Source organism: Papaver somniferum, chromosome 9 (assembly GCF_003573695.1).
Source record: "Papaver somniferum cultivar HN1 chromosome 9, ASM357369v1, whole genome shotgun sequence".
Classification (NCBI taxonomy): domain Eukaryota; kingdom Viridiplantae; phylum Streptophyta; class Magnoliopsida; order Ranunculales; family Papaveraceae; genus Papaver; species Papaver somniferum.
In genome coordinates, this window is record NC_039366.1 from 77,641,434 (window position 1) to 77,664,575 (window position 23,142).

The 23,142-nt window shown below is 35.0% G+C and overlaps 1 protein-coding gene and 1 long non-coding RNA gene across 6 annotated transcripts; one reads left to right on the forward strand and one right to left on the reverse strand.

Moving 5' to 3' along the window:
* The first annotated feature begins 15,309 nt into the window (after positions 1-15,309).
* On the forward strand, positions 15,310-18,760 carry LOC113309876. Of its 5 annotated transcripts, none has more exons than XR_003340786.1 (7): positions 15,310-15,546; positions 15,731-15,906; positions 16,151-16,214; positions 16,455-16,623; positions 16,704-16,905; positions 17,785-18,016; positions 18,225-18,760. It is a non-coding gene; the product is annotated as an uncharacterized LOC113309876 (long non-coding RNA). The 5 variants fall into 5 exon arrangements; XR_003340787.1 differs by having other exon boundaries at positions 18,108-18,386; XR_003340784.1 differs by having other exon boundaries at positions 15,310-15,560; positions 17,785-18,386.
* A 61-nt stretch (positions 18,761-18,821) lies between these two features.
* LOC113309875 (probably inactive leucine-rich repeat receptor-like protein kinase At5g06940) lies at positions 18,822-22,679 on the reverse strand. Its single transcript, XM_026558396.1, has 2 exons — positions 20,263-22,679; positions 18,822-19,783 (listed from the first exon to the last, which is right to left on the reverse strand). The coding sequence occupies exons 1-2, from the start codon at positions 22,553-22,555 to the stop codon at positions 19,389-19,391; spliced, it is 2,688 nt and encodes an 895-aa protein (XP_026414181.1). The 5' UTR covers positions 22,556-22,679; the 3' UTR covers positions 18,822-19,388.
* Between the last annotated feature and the right edge of the window lie 463 nt (positions 22,680-23,142).

Genomic DNA, 23,142 nt, shown 5'->3' on the forward strand with positions numbered 1-23,142 from the left:
CGTGATACAACAATTCCGACGGCTTAGATTGGAGTTAGGTACTATGATGTTTGACAGGAGCTTCAAGATTTGATGCTCGGTGATGAGGCGAACGTTAGATGATGTGATGAATCCAATCTGACGGCTCTCATGGAAATGGGTATGGATATTGGAAATGGATTTGGGTAAGGGTTTTTGGGCCTTGGGTATGCCAAGCCCATATCTTCTTTAAGGACAATTCTTCCTCTTCAAGCCCACTTCTAGTTGATCCGGCTCTTGCAAACATCATTCTTCGCTGCCTTTCTGAGGGAGTCTTTGTCGTTTCTTTGCTCTTTTCGCTCCATGAGTTAACCAGACTTTATTTAGTACCTAAAGATGCAAAATTAATTGAGAAAAATATTTATTCTTGAAAACAACGAAAACACAGAATATGGGATAAAATGGAGCGTTAGTGCACAAATGATGAGTTAAATGCCAATAAAAAGGTGCAAATATATACAATATTTGGCACTTATCATATGCGTACCACTAAGTCGCTGCGGAACCATAACTACGCAGGTGCGTGTGCTGAGTACATGTACTATGGCTCCGGACCTATAACAATTTTCCCAGTTTGTGAAACTGATATGCATATTGTCCTGTATCCAAATCTTCATTAGTTCTATATTTCTCTCTAAAACAATTCGAAACATTCCCAAATAACATCAATGACACATATCACTGTTCCAGGCTATTCTCGAATAATAAATTGTTCTTAATCGAAATTCATCAAGTATGAACAAATGTTCGTTAAGCTTAGTCATATATATTTCGAGAACTAATTACAAGACAAACTCGACTCGAAATTCTTGATATGCTTGCGATAGTCTAATTAGTTACACGACGACGTCTCATAGATATAAAGATGAATATAACTTGAGAAATATGTGGTTCAGTCTTCACCTACCTTTTGTTGAAGAAGTTCTCCAAAAGCTTCGGTTTATCTTCGCCTTCAAACGGTAGAATGAAAATGATAACTGTCGTGATGTCCGTTTCTCAACTACACTTCTATACTAATCCGAGACTAAGTAATTGTAGAATAGAAATCAAAATATAGATTTACAATTAAACTTGACAACAAGCTTGAGATAGCAACATTTGTGAGTTCGACAGAGTAATGCTCTAACAATCTCCCCCTTTGTCAATTTTAGTGAGAAAACTATCAATACATATGGATAAAAAATGAAGCTTCAAAAACTCCTTGAATCCATCATGCCTTGATTTCCTTGGTTTCTTCAACTCCTTGAATTCTTCGTTACTTCAAGTTGGAATGATTCTGAACGTGTTTAACTCAGCATCGTTGTTGTTGAAGATCCGTAGTAATAACAACTTTGAAAACAAATATTCTCAATCGTCGTTATACAATAACATAGTATTATTATCTTCTCCAAAGTTCAATTGTTTCACAACGTTGAAGTAATATTACAGTGAAATATTTCTTCCCCTTAATCAATACTTACATCTTTTGCACAATATGTGAAACCTATAGATATTGATTCACTCCCCCTTACATAATGGTCTGTAAACCATATGTATGTAGTGCGAAACAACTAATTAATTCTCCCCCTTTTTGTCAATAAAAATTGGCAAAAGGCACGAAAATCATGGGATCGTAATGAATTCAACCAAATAATGCTTCAAGATTTAAGGAAGATTTAGATAATACATAATAACATAGTTAATATGCAACTCTTTATATCAACTTTATTTATATGATATCACATAGTATGAAATACTTAGCGCTCATCCAGGAGATTTAAGATACAAGCAACCCATGTAAATTCCACAACCACACACCCCACAAAGATATAACAATTAAGCACGAGTTCATTTAAGAACTCTCCCCCATTTGATGTCATTCCCAAAAGAACAACATGAGTGACCTTACTTTTGTAAGAAGAAGGATTTTGTCGGACATTAAAAAATCATATGGATTTGTATCTTGAACATCGACTTAAATTAATCTCACCGCCAGTTACGAACAAAGAGATAATTTTAATCGGTATGACATAACATAAGAAATCTTACGAAGTGTATAGTGCAGTAATAACACAGAAGTGTGATCACAAGTAGATCGATACTGCGAGAAAATTCTCAAAGAGTTTGTTCTATTTTTAGTTTATAGAAAATATAATAGATTTAATTTCTGAGCATCTATGAGATATCAGTTCAATTTACAAAGAGTAAAGGACACATATATCTCATAAGACTTTGCAATATATTAAGCCAATAATGATTACATACTGCAAGTTCATCTTCCAAAAACTCTAGAATTTAAATGAATAAATCTAAAAACATGCAAGATGAAAATCGTTGGAAATAGCTTGTGTAATCACAATATTTGCTATACCAAACCCTAGTTATCCTTCTCAAAAGCAAGAATAAATTCTCATAAGAAGTTTCCTAGTATTTAAAATATTTGAAAATTCTTTTATCATCTCCAAACTCTTTATCAACCACGGGCATAGGAACATGTTAGAGCATAGCTCGGTTGAACCCACCAAGCGTTGGTATGTCAAGTTTGGTTGTCATATTTTAGTGAATCAAAACTCATCTAAGAGTCGCTTGATCATGTACTAAAGACAAATTCATATAGGTTAGACTAAAAAAGTCTAGGATTATGAGACATACAAGTATTACTCGAAGACCTGAAGAATGTGAAGAAGTAACGAGCTACAACGACGACGTCATCCTTCCTCTTGAGGTTGGTAATATTGACTTGAAATGTTTCATTCCTAACGTATCTTTCAAGTCGTCCTATATTGAAAACATAATTGTGAAGTTGTGAATGATTATACTCTAGTAATGAGACATGATCACATGATCATAGTGTTAAGCAATTAGAATACGAAGTATATCTTTTGAACTTCGTGTATATGACATCGACATAATTGTATGAATGCTATTGTGGTTATGTTTATGGGTAAAGGTGAAGATTTCATCCTGTGAAACAATGTTTACATTTGTTTAAAGGAAGTACATTCATGAACTTGTTTTATGAATCGAAAGGGAAATCTCTAGGCTAATTGGTATTGTTATTCATTGCATATCTTTGGATTACCAATATGTGTGAGTTAGTAGAACCGATCATAACTTGTTATGTATCTTGGTATAACTAATCACAGTGCCTGACTTATGATTTGGTATGACTGGTTTTTATTAATTAGTGTAACCGATCCTAAGTAATCACCTGAGATGATATGATCGATATTTGTAATTGGTGTGAACGATCCTAGTAATTGGTGTAACCGGTCCTAGTAATTGGTGTAACCGATCCTAGTGACTTGTGTAACCGGCCACAAGTAATACCATGAGAATATGGTAACCGGTCCTGGTAATTGACGTAACCGATCCTGGTGACTGTCGTAACCGGTCTTGGTAACTTGTGTGTTCGATCACAAGTAATCCATATTGAGGTAGAACTGATCCTTGTGATTGGTAGAACCGATTGAACCCATGATTGTGATTTGATAATTAATCAATCACATAGTTGTCTTGGAATACATATGAATCAATTATAAACTTGTTTGGAAGTGTGGTATAATCGACTCCAAGATTGTAAATATGAAAGAGGATTTACAAAGAAAATATGTCAACATACTTTGAACACGAACAGTAACTCTTATCTTTTATTGTTCAAAGATATTCCTTAGTTACTCAAGGAGATCCCAGTCCGAAATAAATTAAGAATCTTTTAATTAAGATTGTTAGTTTTATATGATTTAATTACCAGCAATTATATGCATATCTCTAGAGAATAAAAATTAGTAATGTGCATTTACTAATTGGAGATTTTCTATTGAGATATTTCGGAAAATATTGGACAAAGCATTTCCAGGAATTATGAAAACCGATTTGGGCATTTATTGCATATCTTGAGAATATTCCGTTTTGGAAATTCCTTGGTGTCCAAACATCCTTGGTCTATAAATACCTAAGTTTGCATTTCTAACAAACTATCTTAAGAGCCAGGCAAACTTCATCTTTTTGTTGTTTCTGGTGGAGTCGTCTATTCGGAGAGGAAAGTACCCTAATTAGGAGAAATCTCTTACGATCGCTCGTTTAAAGACTTTTGTGGGATCAAGAAGCTCTACGAGTATCGTTGGTGGGAAACTAGATAATTGCAATTTATTAGTTTTCGATTGATTTGACTGACTAACGGTTGTTGAACTTTGATTGCACCTAGTTTGTTTATTCTTGAGAATCTTCTCTTCTGATAAAAGATTCACTCAAACTAGATCGAAGTATCGACGATATCTTTAGAACTGTTTGTAGATCTAAGGACATTTTGTGATAATACATTGTTAACAGACTCTGTTTTGTGCGTGATTGATCACAAGAGATTCAAGTGGTGTTGTGGTTTAATTGAAGATTAAAGAAGATTTGAAGAAAAAGAAGATTTATTATTGGTTTCTCATATCTTTGTGTAGCACAAACCTTGATCGGCTGGGATCCAACTAGAATCGGATTTATTCGATTGATTAGTTGCGTGAGATCGGCCTCGCTTTACAGTTTCTTGTTAGATTCTATATTGATTGATTGCAAATCTAAACTCTGCTACTTCGGTAGTTGTTGGATAAATTGATCTAACCAGGCAAAAGAGTTTATTAGTTTAAACGAAATAGCCTTTCCATATGACTTGAGATATATTTATCTTGAAAGAATCAACAGAGTTGTTACCAAACAAATTTGTTCTTCTTTACTGTTTGGAATACGATCCAAAGGAATTGTTCCAGTGCGTGCACTTATTGAATGTCGGAAGCGCAGGGATACTGAAGAAACTAAGTGAACTAGGTTTAGTTGCTTGGTCTCAACTATACGAAGTTTGGTTTAAATTTTGTATAGTGGCTTAATTCTAAGAGTAATCAATTCTGGACTTGGTCCCGGGGTTTTTCTGCATTTGCGGTTTCCTCGTTAACAAAATCTTGTTGTGTCTTATACTTTTCTATTTCCGCAAATATAATTGTTTATTATAATTAAATGTAAAATACACAAATGTTAACTCCGTATTACTTGATAGTGACTATATGGAGTTTGGTTAAGTCCAAATCTATTATCAAGTAATCACACTTTGATTGTTGTATTATATCGATCTCGTATCCATAGACGATCACAGAAAGTGTGAATACCGATTTGTCGTATTGTCTCGACTTTGTCCATAGACAATCACTTTCGGTAAGAGGACTTATAGGTGGATAATTTAAAGATTTTGGTGTATTTGGGTACCCTCGTCTTTTCAATTGGTATCAGAGCAGGCAAACAAGAAAAGATCTAACAATCTGTGTTTGGTGCGATCCAACCTATAAGAAATGAACTCGAGTTCACATGAATCGATTTCAGTTAATGTACCGCCAAGATTTGATGGAACAAACTATCTATGGTGGAAATCTGCTGCGAGATGTTTTCTTCAATCATGAGACTTTAATACTTGGCTATTAGTCGTTGATGGTTATAATCGCCCGAAAGTAGAAAATTCGGAAACTGAGTTTAAACGCTTAGTGGATTATACAAGCGAAGAAAAGGAATCTGCAAATCAGAATTCAGATGGTTTGAATGCTATTATACATGTTGTAAGTCGTGATCTACAACATCATGTATCAACGTGCCAAACTTCAAATGAAGCTTGGGATAATCTTCGGATCGTATTCGAAGGTAACACATCTGGAAAAAAAGCTAGACTTCAAACTCTCACTTCTGATTGGGAAAACCTTCGAATGGATGACAACGACACGTTTGAAGAGTTTCATATTAAAATCTCTGAGATAGTTAATGCTTTTTTCTCTCTTGGAAAGACTATTTCTGAAAAAGATATAGTGTGAAAAATTCTCAGATCGTTGCCATCTAGATACGAAACTAAGAAGCATGCAATCATAGAAGCGAATGATCTTTCGACGCTTTCACGAAGCACACTTGTGGGAAAGTTAAAGATCTTTAATCATGAATCACAGTCTATTCAAGTTAAATGAATTTATTTTAAAGCTGCAAAACTTCCAAAAGCTCCAATGGAGAAAGATAGATTGATGGATGATTCTGATGAACTGATTGCAGAAAATTCTGATGATGAAATTGAACAATCATTATCATTAATCAGTAGACAGTTTCGAGATTTCTTAAAGAAAATAAATAAGAGATTCATAAAAGATGCTCATCGATCTTCTCGACCCCATGATCGAGTTCCTGTCAAGAACAAGAAAGATCAGGAAGAAGATGATGAATATCAGCCTCAGTGCTTTAAGTGTAAAGGTTTTGGTCATATGGCTAAAGATTGTCCTAATCTTATGAAATACACTGGGAGCAAGACATTAGTTGTAACTCTAGATGAGACCTCTGATTCATATGATTCTGAAGAAGAGGAAACAACTAATATTGCACTAATTGTTAATTTGATTCCCTCTTCCACCATTAGTGATTTAACCATTTTGAAAATGGACATGTCTTCCGATGCTGAAAATCATCTAATGTAAAGGAAAAAATAAGACAAAGTGTAAAACTGTCTCAAAAAACAGGATTGCTAAAAGGTGCATATGCAACTCCAATCAATCTCAAGATACTTCATTAATTCGAGGTAACAAGAAAAGATTTTTTCATACGATACTAGATCAAGGACACACTGGTTGTTCCAAATCCCATAATGAGAAAAAATCTCATACTAATACCACCTAATCGGTATTAGAACTACATCCTCACCTTGTGTTCCGAATATGTGTGTGAGGACGTAAAAAATCAAGGCACTTATGTGTAGATTATGGGAATAAAATCTAGTAATTGAAAATATATTCAATATATTCGTATTTATAGGAATATTATATTTTCGGAAGTATGAAAAATATAAAAAGATCCTTCTCCTACTTTGGTCATTCCTTGTCCGAACTATGAGTCAGTATCCGGTGTCTTCTCTTGAAAAGGTGCTTGATCTGAAAGATCTCTTTAAGAATAAGTATGCACCTCCTCTTGATGTCGAGAAACCTAAGAGGAAAATCAGAAAGAGAGATTGGCTTAACAAGAAGGAAAGAAAAAATATGCTGAAAAAGGATCAGTGTATTGAATCATTGACACAGTTTTGTGTTCAATCAAAGACAGAATTACATGTTCTTGCAGAATCCTTCACGAAAACATCTCAACTGCAAGAAATTCTAGTCAAGCAACAAGGTTACCTACTTGAAGAAATTCACAAGCTGGAGACTGAAAGTAATAATCTGCCTTCTTCTAGCACTGATATGAAGGACTAAGTTGCTCATAAAATAAGATTAGATTCTTATTTCTAAGAAAAATAGGCATTAGTTTTTGATTTATTTCGATTATTATATAAGGTCTATTTTTGAATAAAACTATCAAATATTTATGAATAAAATTATTATTTTATAAATTTTCTTGTGATAGTTTCCGATTACATAGCCTGTACTTGAATGTCTATATTATTGTTATGTGTTTATAGGATGTCTGATTTCGGTTTTCATAACCTTAATATTCGATCTCATATGATGTGAACCCTTATGGTTTGTATGACTTTTTGATTTAGCGGGATTAAGTTCTAGCCCAAGTTGGTAGGCTTTATCAAAGGATCATAATGTGTTCCGATTGAAACTCATATGTAAAAAGTCACAATGCGTTGAATCAATTTGTGTTTACATAAGTTGTGTTTAGCATAAACATATGTGGTTCGGGTTTTCAACTTTTGTTATTGGCACGTATTAGTTAAAACTGATTCAACCTTTCTCTGGTAAAGGTTGCTCTTTGTTGTTGTTCTTTTGTTCTTGCAAGAGGATGACAACATACTGGGGAGAGTTCTAACTTGAACTTGCGCTTAATGATATATCTTTCTGGGGAGAAGAGGATGCGGAATCTGAGGTAACGAATTTGTTAGTTAATCGTTTTTATGTTTAAGAAAAGCCTGCTTATATTGCATATATTTTGCTTTTGCTTAACAAAATTTCGGTACAATTGATATATATTTCATTATGTGTGTATGGATATGTATGTGTGATTCAATTGTTTCCGGTTAAGAAAAACCGTGTTAATTTATTTGGCTTATTGTTTGATATCTTCTTTATTGTTTGGTATCAAGTGTTTTTGCTTAACGAAATTTCGGTGCAATTGCGGTGCTATAATGTCTATGTTTGTTTTAATTGCTTCCGGCTAAGAAAATAATTGTGCAAGTCAATTTATTTTGGTTTGTAAGTATTGTTTATGGCTTAACAAAATACGGGATCGTTTGTTTAGTCAAATTTGATTCCGGATAAGAGAAACTAAGTTAATTCTGATCTTAGTTAGACTTATCAAATTGAAGGATTCGGTTATTCAAGTCTAATCGAATGCCTTGACAAGAAATACTAGTTAACTAACCTAGTACTTGTCTTGTCTAAAGTGAAAGGTCTAAGTTATTGTCTGAATAATTAGAACCTGATGAGAAAAATAAAGTTAACTCTGATCTTTATTTTAGAAATAAGCGATTGTATATGTACAATCGGTTTAGCAAGAGAACTAATTTTCTTATTCAATTTGTTAAATTATTAGGAAATTTCTTCGAGCAATTGTTTCCTTGATAGCATATTAAAACCAAATTACTTGTAGTTTCGGTTTTGATATTGGTTATCTAAAGTGGTATGTGAAACGTTCGTGCTTAACTCTTATAGGTTGTATACAAGTATTTTACATTTGTAAGATCCTTTCGGTTTGACCTTTATTTTCTCGAACCTTTGTCATTTTGTGACAAAAAGGGGGAGAAATATATCGAGTAAACAAGTGATTTGTAATCACTAAGGAAAGGACAATTGTGCTTAAATGTCATATCTAACAAAAGCATTGACTAAGGGGAGCAACATATCATATTGTTGTTGTAGTTAGTTGGACTACAAAAGGGGAATAACAAAGATGTTCGGATTGAAAATCTACCTATCTTACCTTTAGGGGGAGTATAAGCTTTGTTATTTAAATGTCAACAGCGACATTTATTAATTGAATATATGCAGGTTATTGTGTTGTTGAAACCTGGAATCAAGCGTATGTTTAATGAATTCTTGTAATTTGTTTATCCATATGTAATAAGATTTTTGTCACTAAAATTGACAAAGGGGGAGATTGTTAGATCATAGCTTGGTTGAACCTACCAAGCGTTGGTATGTCAAGTCTGGTTGTCATATTTTAGTGAATCAAAACTCATCTAAGAGTCGCTTGATTATGTACTAGAGACAACTTCGTATAGGTTAGACTAAAAAAGTCTAGGATTATGAGACATACAAGCATTACTCGAAGACCTGAAGAATGTGAAGAAGTAACGAGCTACAACGACGACGTCATCCTTCCTCTTGAGGTTGGTAATATTGACTTGAACTGTTTCATTCCTAATGTATCTTTCAAGTCGAGCTATATTGAAAACATAACTGCGAAGCTGTGAATGATTATACTCTAGTAATGAGACATGATCACATGATCATAGTGTTAAGGAATTAGAATATGAAGTATAACGCTTATCTTTTAAACTTCGTATCTATGACATCAACATAATCGTATGAATGCTATTGTGATTATGTGTAGGTCCTTAATATCATATCAATGGATTCAGATCTTCCATAACACTAAGGTAACAAGATTTGGCTCTGACCATACTCTTATACTTTTCGACTCCAACCCGGAAACAAAAAAATTAATAAACCCTTTAGATGCCTTAGGTCATGGCTCTCTCACCACACACTATCAAATATTTTGGATACGTCTTGGAACCTTCATTCCTCCTATTCTTCTTCTAGAAACCTCTGTGCAAACTTGAAATCCCTTTCCTCGGATTTAGCCCAATGGAATTCAGACGTCTTCGGTAATATTCATAAAAATATCAAAAATCTTAATACCAAAATAGATAACATTCATAAATCTGGAAACATATCGTCCAAAATAGATATTCTCAAAAGCCTTCAAGTTGAACCGGGCAAATGGTACGAAATTAAAAATAATTATTATCACTAACTCTCAAGAGATAAATTCTTTAGAGAATATGATCAAAATACGGAATACTTCCATGCTTGTGCCTCAAATAGGAAGAAAATCAATGTTATTCATTCTCTTAAAGAACCGTCTGGTCTCTGGCTCTCGGATCGAGATCAAATTAACCGTTTCACCCAAATAGGAACTTCGCAAATGAGTAACTACGATGTGGACCTCTCAGAAATCATCCAACTTTGCATCTCAGACTCGGAAAACATAGCTTTAACCCAAATTCCATCAAAAGAAGAAATTTGCTCAACTCTTTCTAACATGAATCCTTGGGGTGCTCCAAGCCCGGACGGTTTCCAGCCGGGTTTTTTCAAAGTTAATTTGGATATATTAGGTCCGGATATAATAAAGGCTACACAAGACTTCTTTAGAACACGGATTATGGAAAAAGAATTTAACCACTCGTTCATTACGCCCATACCAAAAATATCAACTCCACAAACTCCGGCAGATTTTAGATATATCCGCCTCAGCAATATAATTTATAAACTCATATCAAAAATCCTAACCAACCGAATAAAACCCATTTTAAATAGGTTGATATCCCCAAATCAATCTGCCTTTTAATTAGGGAGGCAAATTACGGATAATATTATCATAGCTCATGAACTGCTTCACTCGATGAAAACCTCCAAAAAGAAAAAGGGATTCCTAGCTCTGAAGATTGATACATCCAAAGCTTTTAACAGAGTTGAGTGGCCTTTTATTAAAAAAGCTTTATCTTCGTTTGGGTTTAGCGATGCCTGGGTAAACCTCATTTCTCAATGCATTTCCACCACTTCATTTTCCATCCTTTTTAATGGATTCCCTGGCCCAAAATTCTCCAACTTAAGGGTTTTAAGACAAGGTGACCCGCTATCTCCATATTTATTTTAATTTGCATGGAGATTCTCTCAAGACTCCTCGAAAAAGGTACAAAAGACAATAAGATATGGGGGATTAAAATAAATAAACATGCCCCAACTATCTCCCACCTTTTTTCGCCGATGATTGTTTTCTGTTCACCTAAGTGGACCTTGGGAAAGCAAAAAATTTATTGGATATATTATCTGAGTTTGGGGAAATAACGGGGCAAATGGTAAACCTGCAGAAATCAGGTATCTATTTTAGCCCTAAAATCCACCCCAAACATGGAAAAATTATTGCAAAAATCCTTAAAGTGCCGCTGATGACTAAAAAGGACAGATACCTTGGAACACCTCTCTTTTTTGATAAAAACAGAAAAAGAAATTTTCGAACCGCTTCTCCAAAGATATTATAATACCTTACAAGGTTGGAAAGCAAAGCTATTATCTCAAGCGGGAAGGATTGTTCTAATTCAGTCAATTTTCCAAGCTTACCCAACATATCAGATGCAAATATTAGCTCTTCCTAAAGAGACGTTAGATAAATTAGACAAAATTCAAAAGGATTTTTGGTAGAAAAAAGATAAGTCAAAAGGAAAAAGTGGTTATATAAAGGCGTGGTCAGACATGTGCAAACCGAAATCTCAGGGCGGGGAGGGGGGATAAAAAAATCCCCATAATTTCAATATAGCCTTTCTGATGAAGCTAGCAAGCAGAGTAATAACAGAAAAAGATCAATTGTGGGTGAAACTGCTAGAAGAAAAATATTACCAAGGTTCAAACCCTTTCGAACCAACGAGAAACTATGAGCTCTCTTGGATTTGGACAAGTATTCAAAAAGGTCTCAATATTATAAGAGGAAATTTTGTCTGGAAAGTGAAAAATGGAGCTAATACGAAGATTTGTGAAAACAACTGGATACATATTACAGACAGAATAAATAAACCAAGCGACAGAGCAGACATATTAATGCAAAAAGTTCAAGAGCTACTAAGTACTGAAGGGTCATGGGACACTGGGAAACTAGATGAATTCTTCTCGCCGGAAATAAAAGAATTTTATTTAGATAAACTAGATGAATAAGGAGAAGATAAACAGAATCAGATGGAAACATCATAGATCTGAAATTTCACGGCTAAAAACATTTATAACTACCTCATCAGTCAAAATTTAGATAATGAAGAGATTATTGATTTTCCTTGGAATAAATTATGTAAGCTTCAAGCAATCCCGCGGATTAGACTATTTATTTGGAAACTAGTTCAAAAAGTGCTTCCGACCACTAGCAGATTAGCAGCTCACAACTCTGAAATATCGGATGAGTGCACTTTATGTAATAATCAAGCGACAGAAATAGAAGATCATTTATTCATAAAGTGTCACTTTGCTAGATTGATTTGGTTTGGTTGCTCTATCGATGCTGTTAATTCGCAAATTAACTCAGGCTCCATTAGCAAGTGGGTGGAAAGTTGGCTAACGGATCCAAGATTTTCGCAATATTGTGTGCAAGTTGCAACAATCCTATTGTTTATCTGGAAATATAGATGTCAAGTGGTGTTTAGGAAAACCATTCCAAATCCTACTTCTTTGATTCAACAAATTAAGTAGTTCATGCAATCTTCTCCAGGCAATACCCTGAAAAAAAAACAAAGATATTCAACAAAACAGTTCGTCTAAACATTATTGGAATAACTTAAATGTGGATTAGATAATATTCACATATGCGTCTTTCAACAAAGAGAACTTATCCATGGGATATGCTTTCATCCTGTATTCGGTATATCAAGAAGTTTTTATGCATTTATCCGCAGGTTCCGATTGGGCTTCTTCGACTTTGCACGCGAAAGCAAAAGCTCTTCTAAAGACGCTATTTTGACTAAAAGACAATCTTCTCTCTAGCATTTTTATTGCTACAGATTGTAAAGTGCTAGCGGATTCCACCAACAAAAAAGGATTTGATATCTCTTGGACAGCAGAGAATATCATAGAAGAAATTTTATCTTATCTAGAAAAATTACCACAAGCTAATGTAAAATTTATAAACAGAGCTCACAATGCAGCTGCAGACTCGGTAGCTAAAGAAGTAAGGATCAGAAGACTACAACATGCGTCAAAGCACTTGCAACAACAAGTGCAAAAAAAAAACATTATCTCTAATGTTTTTGATAAAAATGAAATTGTTGACCTGATGTACTATATTGCTTAATTAATGTATTATCTTTTCTATCAAAAAAAAAGATGTAATTTACTTACTTTAAAATATTTGGGGATTTTGTATCAATTTTGTTCCATATGAATTTTTATAGATCTCAACTTATGGTTGGAGTTTTTGTTTATTATATTTGGTCATCTTGGTGTTTTATTACTTGTTATGTTTACATAAAACTGCACTATGTGTATTGATGAATTTGCTCACCGGTAGAGGTCTTGGGGCGGCCATCCCTAGGTGGGTCAGTGGGTGTGAAAATCTGTTAAGACTTGAGATCTTATATTCAAACAGACGCCAAAACTCTTACTAACTAGCTGTTTCCACGGTCAATGGTTAGTCCATTTGTTAAACCATAATCTAGATGCCAAAACCATCACTTGTCGGCTGTCAGAAATGCTGGTAAACGCATATCTTCCTCCTTAAAGGTCCAGACAAATAAAGCTCTCACATTAAACGGTGATGAAATCCTCGCTTCCTATCGGCCTAAAAAGACCTTTTTTAATGCAGAAGCTATGGTGAGGACGCTTGGCATAACTCTATTGGTTGTAATAATTAAAATTTGGTTACAATTTGGGTACATCAAATACTTAATTGTCCGTTAGTAACGGTGTTAACAAAAAAGTAGGTACACATACTTATGTTAGAATTTAAACTTGAATCATTTAGTTACACCGTGTTTACACTTATACTTAACTGTACTTTAGTAAGGATGGACAAAAATTACGTCTATAAATTTATATGCCTCCGTCAGATTGTTGGATTTCCTGATTTGGCTAGGCTTAAAATTCCAAGCGAACCAAAAAAAATAGAACCATAATATTGGGCATACCAAAAACTTTATAGGCATACAAAGTCATTTTCCTAACCAGGGTGTATTGATAAGGGGTGTCTAATGGGTATGCAATGACCTATACACCCTTAAACAATTCGAAAATATTGATTTATAGGCTTTAGGTTCGGCTGACTCGTGTTGATGAGTTATCAGCCGAACTTCCCGCTGTAGACTGAATTCTTTCGATCTTGTTTTGATCATAACTTCTTCGTCCAATGTCGGAATGACCTCATTCTTTTTGCGTTATCTTCGTATTTTCATTCTCTTGAAGATGAAGACAAAATCTACTTGATTTTGGTGAGTTAAAATCTACGATTTTCATTATATAAGCTGAACCATTAACATTTTTTATTCCTGAACTCTCAGGAAAAGGTTCGGCTTACATCTATGAGCCAAACCAACCCATTGATGAACAGTTCGGCTTACATCTATGAGACGAACCTCACATAATTTTTCTTCCAGATCACACAGGACTAGGTTCGGCTCATTATGATATTTTTAAACAAGCCGAACTAGTTGGTTCGGCTCATAACAATAACACTTTCAGCTTGCCGAACTGTTCATTAGTTGTCAATATCCAGGTTTCAGATCAAGGTTCGGCGCATAATTTAGGTGAGTTGTGAGCCGAACCTAGGTTCGGCGCATAATATAGTTGCGTTGTGAGCCGAACCTAAGTTCGGCGCATAATGTTGTTGTTTTTTAAGTCGAACGGTTCTTCAAATTTTCAGCCTGAAAGTGTATATGAACAGTTCGGCTGATACGATTTTCATTATATAAGCCGAACCATTAACATTTTTTATTCCAGAACTCTCAGGAATAGGTTCGGCTTTCTAGGAAAATTTTATACAAGCCGAACTAGTGTCTAGCAAATGTTCGGCGCATACCTAAACAGTTTCAGCTAGCCGAACTGTTCATAAAGGGATCGGTTCGGCTCATAAATGTAAGTCGAACCTTTTCATCCTCCAATGGTTTGAGAATCATTGGTGTAGTTGATGTGCATTTTCCTAGGTTTTTTAGATGATATATGACCCTCCTCATCCTCCATTGAATCAAGAATTAGAATTTTCTCACTTTCTCCTTCTCTTTCTCTCCTTCTTAACCAAACCAAAACTTTGATTTTTTTTCCTCAAATTTTTCATCTAAACAACTCTTATAATTCTGAAAATTATTTTAATCACTAAACAAAATATTTAATCACTAATCAAGATTATTAACACTAATACGTAAAGGGCAGATTTGCCATTAAAAAAAATTTGGGTTAAGGGGTTATCTGATTTTGCTATTTCACAACCTTTTTTACCTTCATTCAGTATGCGTTGGAAGATTTTGGTATGGCCAATATTATGGTTCAAAAAATAAGCTTAGAATTCCAAGCGAACGAACAAAAAGAGAAAAGTCCTTGCGTTGGGCTTCCTTATTTGGCTAGAGTTCCATAACTTAAAAATTCCAAAAAAAAAGAAACGAGAGAGTGTTTATAATCGTAGAATTGGGAAACTTCTCTCGATTTGTTTCTTCTGCTGATCTGCTCTTTGTTCGCTGAGAATTCTAGCCCTATCAATTTTTATTCTTATTTTATCCCGATTGCTTTGTCTAATTGATTTTTCTGTTGATACTCGACTCTCTCGAAACTCTGGCACTCAAGGTTGATCATGCAGGTGAGAACCCTAAGGTACTTTGATTGTTTATTTCGTTCAATTTATTTTACTGCATTCATCCAACGAGTTTGAGAATTCCATTTAGTACACAATAATTATTTATGGTTTGAGTTTTGGGTTTAATATCACTAACCTAAATCAACATCTTAAACCCTTATTTTGGGTTTTATTGTGGATTTCGTAGTGTAAAACAAAAGTCATGGTGGATAGCTGTAGCTGCACTTCAGAGCCTCTCATATTCTCATGGATCGATAGAGGTCAGTCTCTCAAAAGCTGTAATCAAAATCTTGGGTTTCAAGAGAGACAAGTTTTCTGTTCGATTTCTCCAATAGCAGAACGTCCTAGTCGTTGATTTCACAGGTAATATATCCCCTTCTTAGAATTGCTATAATGTTCATCTTACTTCTGTTCTTTGTTGTTAAATAGCACTTCTTTGCTCAATGGGTTGGATGCATACTAGAGATGTATATTGATAACATTAGGTATTTACTACAGATGTTGCGAAATTAAAAACAGTCAGAAGAAGGGATGCTCAAGTATTCTCATTCTCTGTTTTGTATACTCTGATTGATACTAATATTGTTGTATGATTGGTTTTTTATAGGGGCATAATGCTTATTCTTCTGTAATCATCAAGCAAATTATAGATAAAGCTCAGAGTTATTCAGGTACAATTCAATTTCGCCTCCAGAAAAAAAAACTAAATTTTGAATTTTGATTTGTGGGTTTTGAGAAAACCCTCTAATTTACCATCTGGGGGGTTTTGAAATTATGGGTTTGTTTTTGGCATGTGGGTGTGTATTTGTTTTCTTTGTAGGCATGTTGTTAAAAAGTGATCCAGATCGTTGCATAGGCATTGTTTGTTTGTTTTTTTTTGGATCGGTAAGCATAGGCATTGTTAATTGTAGGTATCAATAATCCTATTAGTACTGGTGTCAAGGAATCTGTTGCATTCTGTACGGCTGCTGCCAATTGCAAGGAATGTGGGATTTTGACAGATGGAGGTATCACAATTGAAGATCCAATATTGGGGAAAAGAGTTTGGAAGAATCAGAAAAACTAAATCTAAAAATCCAGGTTTTACTCTCTGTTTGATGTTGGTGGTACCATATGGACTTACCGCTTGATATTTATAGTAATACTTTGGCTGGTCTCAGGTGATGATGGCTCGATCTTCTCACATTTGGCTAAGTTGTTTCCGGGACTGTGGATGGTTAAAAGAGGTTACATTAGTTCAAGCATGCTAACGAATCTAAAAGAGGTAAATAGTATACAGTGGATGGTAGCATTTACGGTTTATCTTGATTGAGTGGAGTTTCATGATGCGGAGAAGAAGACATTTGAGTTTATCTAAAAGAGGTAAATAGAATACTAGATAGGCATGTTTGTTGCCATTCAAGTCTAATGTTGGTGATTTTTGTTTGTCCCGTGTGAGGTTCATATTTTGAGATATAAATTCGTCTTCGCATCTTATTTTAGTTGCATTAGGATGGAGGGAAACTTAATGCTAAGATTTTTGGAGGACTCATTGAAGAATGTTTTTGGGTAGAACCACTCAACCGAGGATGTGGTGTTGATGGCGAAAAAGGAAGGTGATTTTTTTTTTAAAGCAAAAAGGAAGGTGATGATATTGTGCATTCACCTTACAAAGAAAATGTTGTATTAAGTGTGAAACTCTTAATACAGAGTTCCTATTAAAAAGGAAATCAATGATTCACCTTAAAAAGGAAATCGGTGATTTCGTTAAATTAAGGAAATCCTATTAATGTTTCCCACTTAATACAGGAGTTCGTGTTAAGAAGGAAAGGAAATCGGTGACCTTAATTAGCCTTTCTTTATATATATATATGCAAGTCATCCATAGGTTACAGGAATGAGTTTTTGGATCAGCAGTAACATGTCCGGATGACTCAAATGAGGGTGCTCGAAGCGACAATGCAATTGAGTAACAAAAAAGTTAGAAATCATGAGCACTTCAATTTCATAGCACGAATTTAAAAAAAAAAACATGTACAACTTTCGTGAATGAAGGAATCTGCGTATATGACATCATGGTGCTATAAAACTAACAATTATTTTAGTATTTAAAATGTGTTAATTTGTGTTGTTTAACTCTCCTTTGTCGGATTGACGACTAGCTGCACTGGAAGGTAATGCAAACATGATGATTTGGGGTTCTTGCTTACAGTAGTATTTGTAATGTTGCAAAAAAAAAATTAATGCTATGCTTTTCCACAGGTTTTGAGTATAACAGTGGAAAAGAAGATTGATTAGCATATGGAGAAGCTTGGGCTTTGGTTTTGATCAGAAATTTTGGTTTATAAGAGCCGTGGTTTGGTTTTCTTGGTTTGGTGGTGGAGAAACATATAAATGTAGAGAAGAAAACCGAATAGCATCTGAAGAAGCATCGGGCGAAGAATGAAAACCCTGTCTTCAATCACTGCCCACACTAAAATCTCTCTCTGAAAAGGTAAAAATCAGCAAATTCTTTGGTGTGTTTTTTTGCTTCATTTTGAGCCTGTTGAAGCAACCATGAAGAGTTTATTGTTCCTCTTCGTCAGTATATTATCACTGTGTACATTATTGAAGACGGGTCCAGATATGCGACACATTATGTGTTGATGCGTCATTTTCACAATTGCTCTTCTAACTGGTGCTTGGTGAATCGGACTTTGCAGGATAGAGTCCATGGTAAGTGTGACAGTTTTTCTATTTGTGTTAAAAACGGTGATGCTGCAAGTTCTAGAATGAACTGGTGTGTGAAATATGTGAAAAAAATCTACAAAAAAAATAATATATCGTTCTTATCGTCACGAGCAATTAATGCACTGCCTTATTATCAATTTTGCGCGGATGGGTTCATTGATTAGCTATAACCAGTTAACAACTGAGCAGTGTTAATCGATTTTTGTTTCCCAGAACAAGTGTTACAGTTTATGGGATTTAGCAAAGGTGTTACAGTTTAGCTCTTTGTTGTTGGCTTTCATAGCTTCTCAGTGACTTAAAATGGCTTTACATAGCTTATTATAGTCGCAACACGGGCACGTACCATAAGGGAATGCTTGATATGATCCAAATCAACAAACCATCCTCTAAGGTCAGTGGTGGTGGTTCTTAATTAACATTAGACGTTTCTGTATGTATAACAATACAGTTCAAGAGTACAGTACATTTTGTTTTAATGGATTACATGGATTATAAAAATTGAAAATAAGAAAAGTCGGGCATGCGGTGTTGTGCAAACACCAATTGAATTAACTGGTGAAGAACCCAAATGCAACGAAGTATCTTTATCAGTATTGTTCAAAGGGATTAAAAGAAAAATGGACCGCAAAACTACCAGAAACAATTCAGGAAGAAATTTACTATGCCCGGTGCGAAGCACGGGCACAAAATCTAGTAACCCTTAAAACTTCGATGCTAGTTCAGCTCACTTTGTCTGCACACATGCAACTCGTAGTTACCCTTGCACCCGGGAACTCACAAGACACCACCGCAAGAGTTGAATTTTTTTTTTTCTTGTGAAAATTATCAATTCCCTGTTTAGATTATCCTCCCGGGCAGTCGATTCTAAAACACCAAACAAGGGGCCGACGGGCCATAACCACATCCAATATAATTGATAATTGATACAGAGTTGTCTTCATGTAATTGATTGATGAAGGGACCGCCAACATCTAAGTAAACAGGTAATGCTGAATTTACTATGAATCAATGTCAGACAAGGATTGCCCTACCATTGAGTAGACATAAACAAACAAAAAGACCAGAAATGAACTATTCTTAGAACTCGAGTTTGAGCCAGAAAAATGAGAAGGAAAAGGGTAATTCTTTCTTCTACATTAATTTCTGTTTTGGACTGAACTCTTGGATGGAGTAGATAATTCAGTTTCACTACAAAATGTACTTGAGAATTGAGTCCTGGAATCTAGTGACTGAAGTGATCTTACGACTTCAGACATTGCCGGCCTTTTCTCAGGCACAACACAAGTGCAAAGAAGAGCAATATCTAGAACATCCAACATCTCTTTATTGAATGAATTTGAGATTTTAGGATCTAGAACTTGACCTGCTCCATTTGTAGTGTTGATTTTTCTTCGAACCCATCTCACAACATCTATAGACGAATCTTCTGCTTGTGTTACTTCAGCATTCCGACCTGTTACTAGCTCTAACAACACAACACCAAAGCTGTAGACATCCATTTGCTCAGTAGCTTTCTTACTGCAACTTTGTTCTGCAATCAGTGTAAAAATAATTGTAAGACAGTTGAATAATCTAAGCATAAAATAAAATAATCTTTGCATTACTTATTCGATTAAGGCTTTGCTTGGTCCAGCCATGAATATTCTGAAATATTAACAGACAAAATTCTTGGTGCACTTCACTACGTCTACCACAGCAGGCTTAGTCGTGTAGGAGCAAGCATATGAAGTATTTTTCAGTGGCACATTTATCAACTTGGTGTCTGCCGTGCATTGCCTAACTGGTGGCATATAATGGTAGAGTTAATCATATAGATCCACCCTTCATTAGAGATAGAATTTTGAAGTTCAACTACACGCTCTTATGTAGGAAAAACATTTTAAGTGTATGCTGCAAAGTTTCGTTGCTTTGTGATTACGCGCTAAAATAGCATATTGATAATAGTAAAGATAACCTGCTTGTCGAAGAACTTATATAACTTGATAGGAGAAGTTTTGGATATCCTCATACCTGGTGCCATATAACAAGAAGAAGTCATGTTTGGAGTAACGGTTGCCTGATAGCCGATTTCTCCAACTACTCGGTCAAGTGCATAATCAGTAAGTTTTGGTTCAAAATCTGAATCCAAAAGAATGTTTCTTGATTTAATGTTCCTATGCAGTAACTGTGGGACATAATCTTTATGAAGATAAGCTAATCCTTGAGCAGCTCCAATGGCAATCTTCAACCTAACACCCCATTCTAGTCGAGTATCTAATTTGCAAATTAAATCTCCTAGACTTCCCATCGGTACAAATTCGTATATCAAAATGACTGAATCCTCCAACAGAAAAAAACCAAGCAATTTAGTGATGTTCTTATGTCTGATCTTAGCTAATGTCTTCATCTCAGCTTTCAATTTTTTTAAGGACAGAGAACCATTGTTCATCAACTTCTTTACCGCAAAGAATTCACCACTAGGTGATTGGATAACGTGAACACCCCCGAACGTTCCTCTGCCTTGCAATGCAACCTTGCTATCAATTACCCTCATTATATCGTCTTCAGTAATTTTTAAAGGATAGAAAAACACAGAATTCCAGTTACTTCGACGGGATTTTCTGTTAGACGACCAGTACATTGTTGTTAATATAGTAGCAAAAACCATGATACCAACAGCAAAAGCCACCATTATCAGTATGTAGGCCAACTTGGAGTGCCGAGCAGGTGGTTTACCGTTCTCATCAGAACAAGAATTTGGTAAACCAGGTCCGCAGAGATCAGGGTTTCCTTCCAGGGATGAAGCAGGAAGACCAGAAATAAGGGATAATGGAACCTTACCAGAAAGCTTATTGTAAGATACGTTGAATTGTGCAAGCTTAAGATTCTGTAGCTCTTGTGGAATAGGACCAGTGATATTATTATCGGAAAGATCGAGGTATGTTAGAACTGGTAAGTGAGCTAGAGAAGTCGGGATTTCTCCAACAAGATTATTATCAGCTAAAGCTAAAGAGACTAGTTTTCTACATTTTGTAAGCTGGGGAATTCTCCCGGAGATCAAATTGTGTGAAAGATTAATGATACTCATTACAGGAGAGTCGCAAAAATTTAGAGGAAGATCACCATATAGACTATTAACTGATGCAGAAAATCTGTACAAACTCTTAACCAAACCAAGACCTCGAGGAATTACACCAGTAAATTTGTTGTTATCAATCTGCACTTGCTCTAAGTTAGCAGCCTCAGAAATTGAATCAGCTATTTCACCTGAAAACCTATTGTTCTCTGCTCTAATTAGCTTGATTTTCGGCAACGACCAAAGTTGCTTAGGAAAATCCCCACTAAACTCATTGTTCTGAACTTGAAATCTCTCAAGATTCAAGCATTCTTCAAGAGCTTCGGATACTAAACCCGTGAAGGAATTTGTATGTAAACTTAAGTTTATAAGTCCTTTTCCCTTGCAGGCATCAGTTGGAAATGACCCAGATAGTTTATTCTGTGAAACATCTAAAGATACCAAATTTTGTAGACTCAATCTAAGTCCAGGAGGAATCACACCAGTTAAGTTATTCTGCGAAAGATCTAAAATTTCTAACCCATGTAAACTCACAAGAGAATCAGGAATTAAACCATAAAAACCAGATTTCTGTAACAAAAGCTGCTTGAGTTTCCCAAACTTCCCAATCTCAACAGGTATTTCACTTGAAAGGAAAGGGTTTTCAGATAAATCAAGAACAATAAGTTCAGTGAGATTACCAAAAACATATGAAGGAAGATTACCTGTAAATAAATTGCTAGCCAAGTTGAGTATTTCTAAATTCTTTAAATTTCCAAGATTATCAGGAATCTTACCTTCAATGTGGTTCTTACTAACATCAAGAGCTTTCAGAGAACTAAACAAAGAAACTTGATCTGGAATAGTTCCCCATATGAGATTATTACTAAGATTAAGTGATTGTAAAGAACTACACTGTGAAAGATGAAGAGGAATGGGTTGATTAAAGACATTATTTGCAAGATTTAAATGAGAAAGATTCGGAAGTTTACAGACTGAAGAAGAGATTTGGCCTGAAAGATTAAGATTTTGAAGATTCAGAGAAGTGATTGATGGAGGGGTTTTGGTTGAGCAAGTTATTCCAACCCAGTTACAAAAATGGGTAAGTGAATTATTAGACCATGTAGAGAGAGAATTACTTGGGTCTTGAATGGAGTTTTTGAAAGTGAGAAGAATTTCTGTTTCTTGTAAAGAAGAAGTAAAGATGAAGAATGAGAAGAAGGAGGAAAGATAGAAAATGAAGTAGATTGATGAAGTAGTAGTAGCCATTACAGAGAATGAATGAGAATGTTTTGGTTAGTAACTTAGTTGTTGTAACAAGTTTTTCTATGCATTCTGTGATGTCTTCAATGTTCTTGTGTTTTTCTTCTTAAATGGAGAGTGAGAGTGTGGAGAATAGAGTGAAATGTACAGAGTAGAGTGGGAGTGAGTGGACCAGTGTAAAGGACTGGATGGGTCAATGCTTTCATTGATTATTATTATTGTTGTCTCGAAAAGTAGCTGACCTTTATATCCTGGCGTTTTTAGGGGCCACCCCAAAGGATTTAGGGGCTATCAATTTATACTCAGCCAAAGACTCTAGTTAAGGGGTACCTTATATGATATTGAAGTTACATAAATGCCCTTCTGGTAAAACTGTATAAAAACCAAATCAAAAAAAATTCTACTCATTGCAACTCTTCTTCTTCCAGTTTCATATTATCTTCCTATTGTGGAAGAAAAAAAAATTTTCCTCGTTCAACCGAAACATCGTCGCGAATCGTAAAATCAAAACATCGTCGATTCGATTATAAAACAATGGATAAGATAAATGAAACCCACAGACCTAGAACCAAAAATGTTGCTCGAGGTATCGA

Excerpts from the sequence above, each read along its gene's own strand:
- LOC113309875 (XM_026558396.1), bottom strand. The coding sequence starts at position 22,555 with ATGGCTACTACTACTTCATCAATCTACTTCATTTTCTATCTTTCCTCC. Across the intron at positions 19,784-20,262 it reads TTCTTGTTATATGGCACCAG|AACAAAGTTGCAGTAAGAAA; the intron begins GTATGAGGATAT and ends CACTGATTGCAG.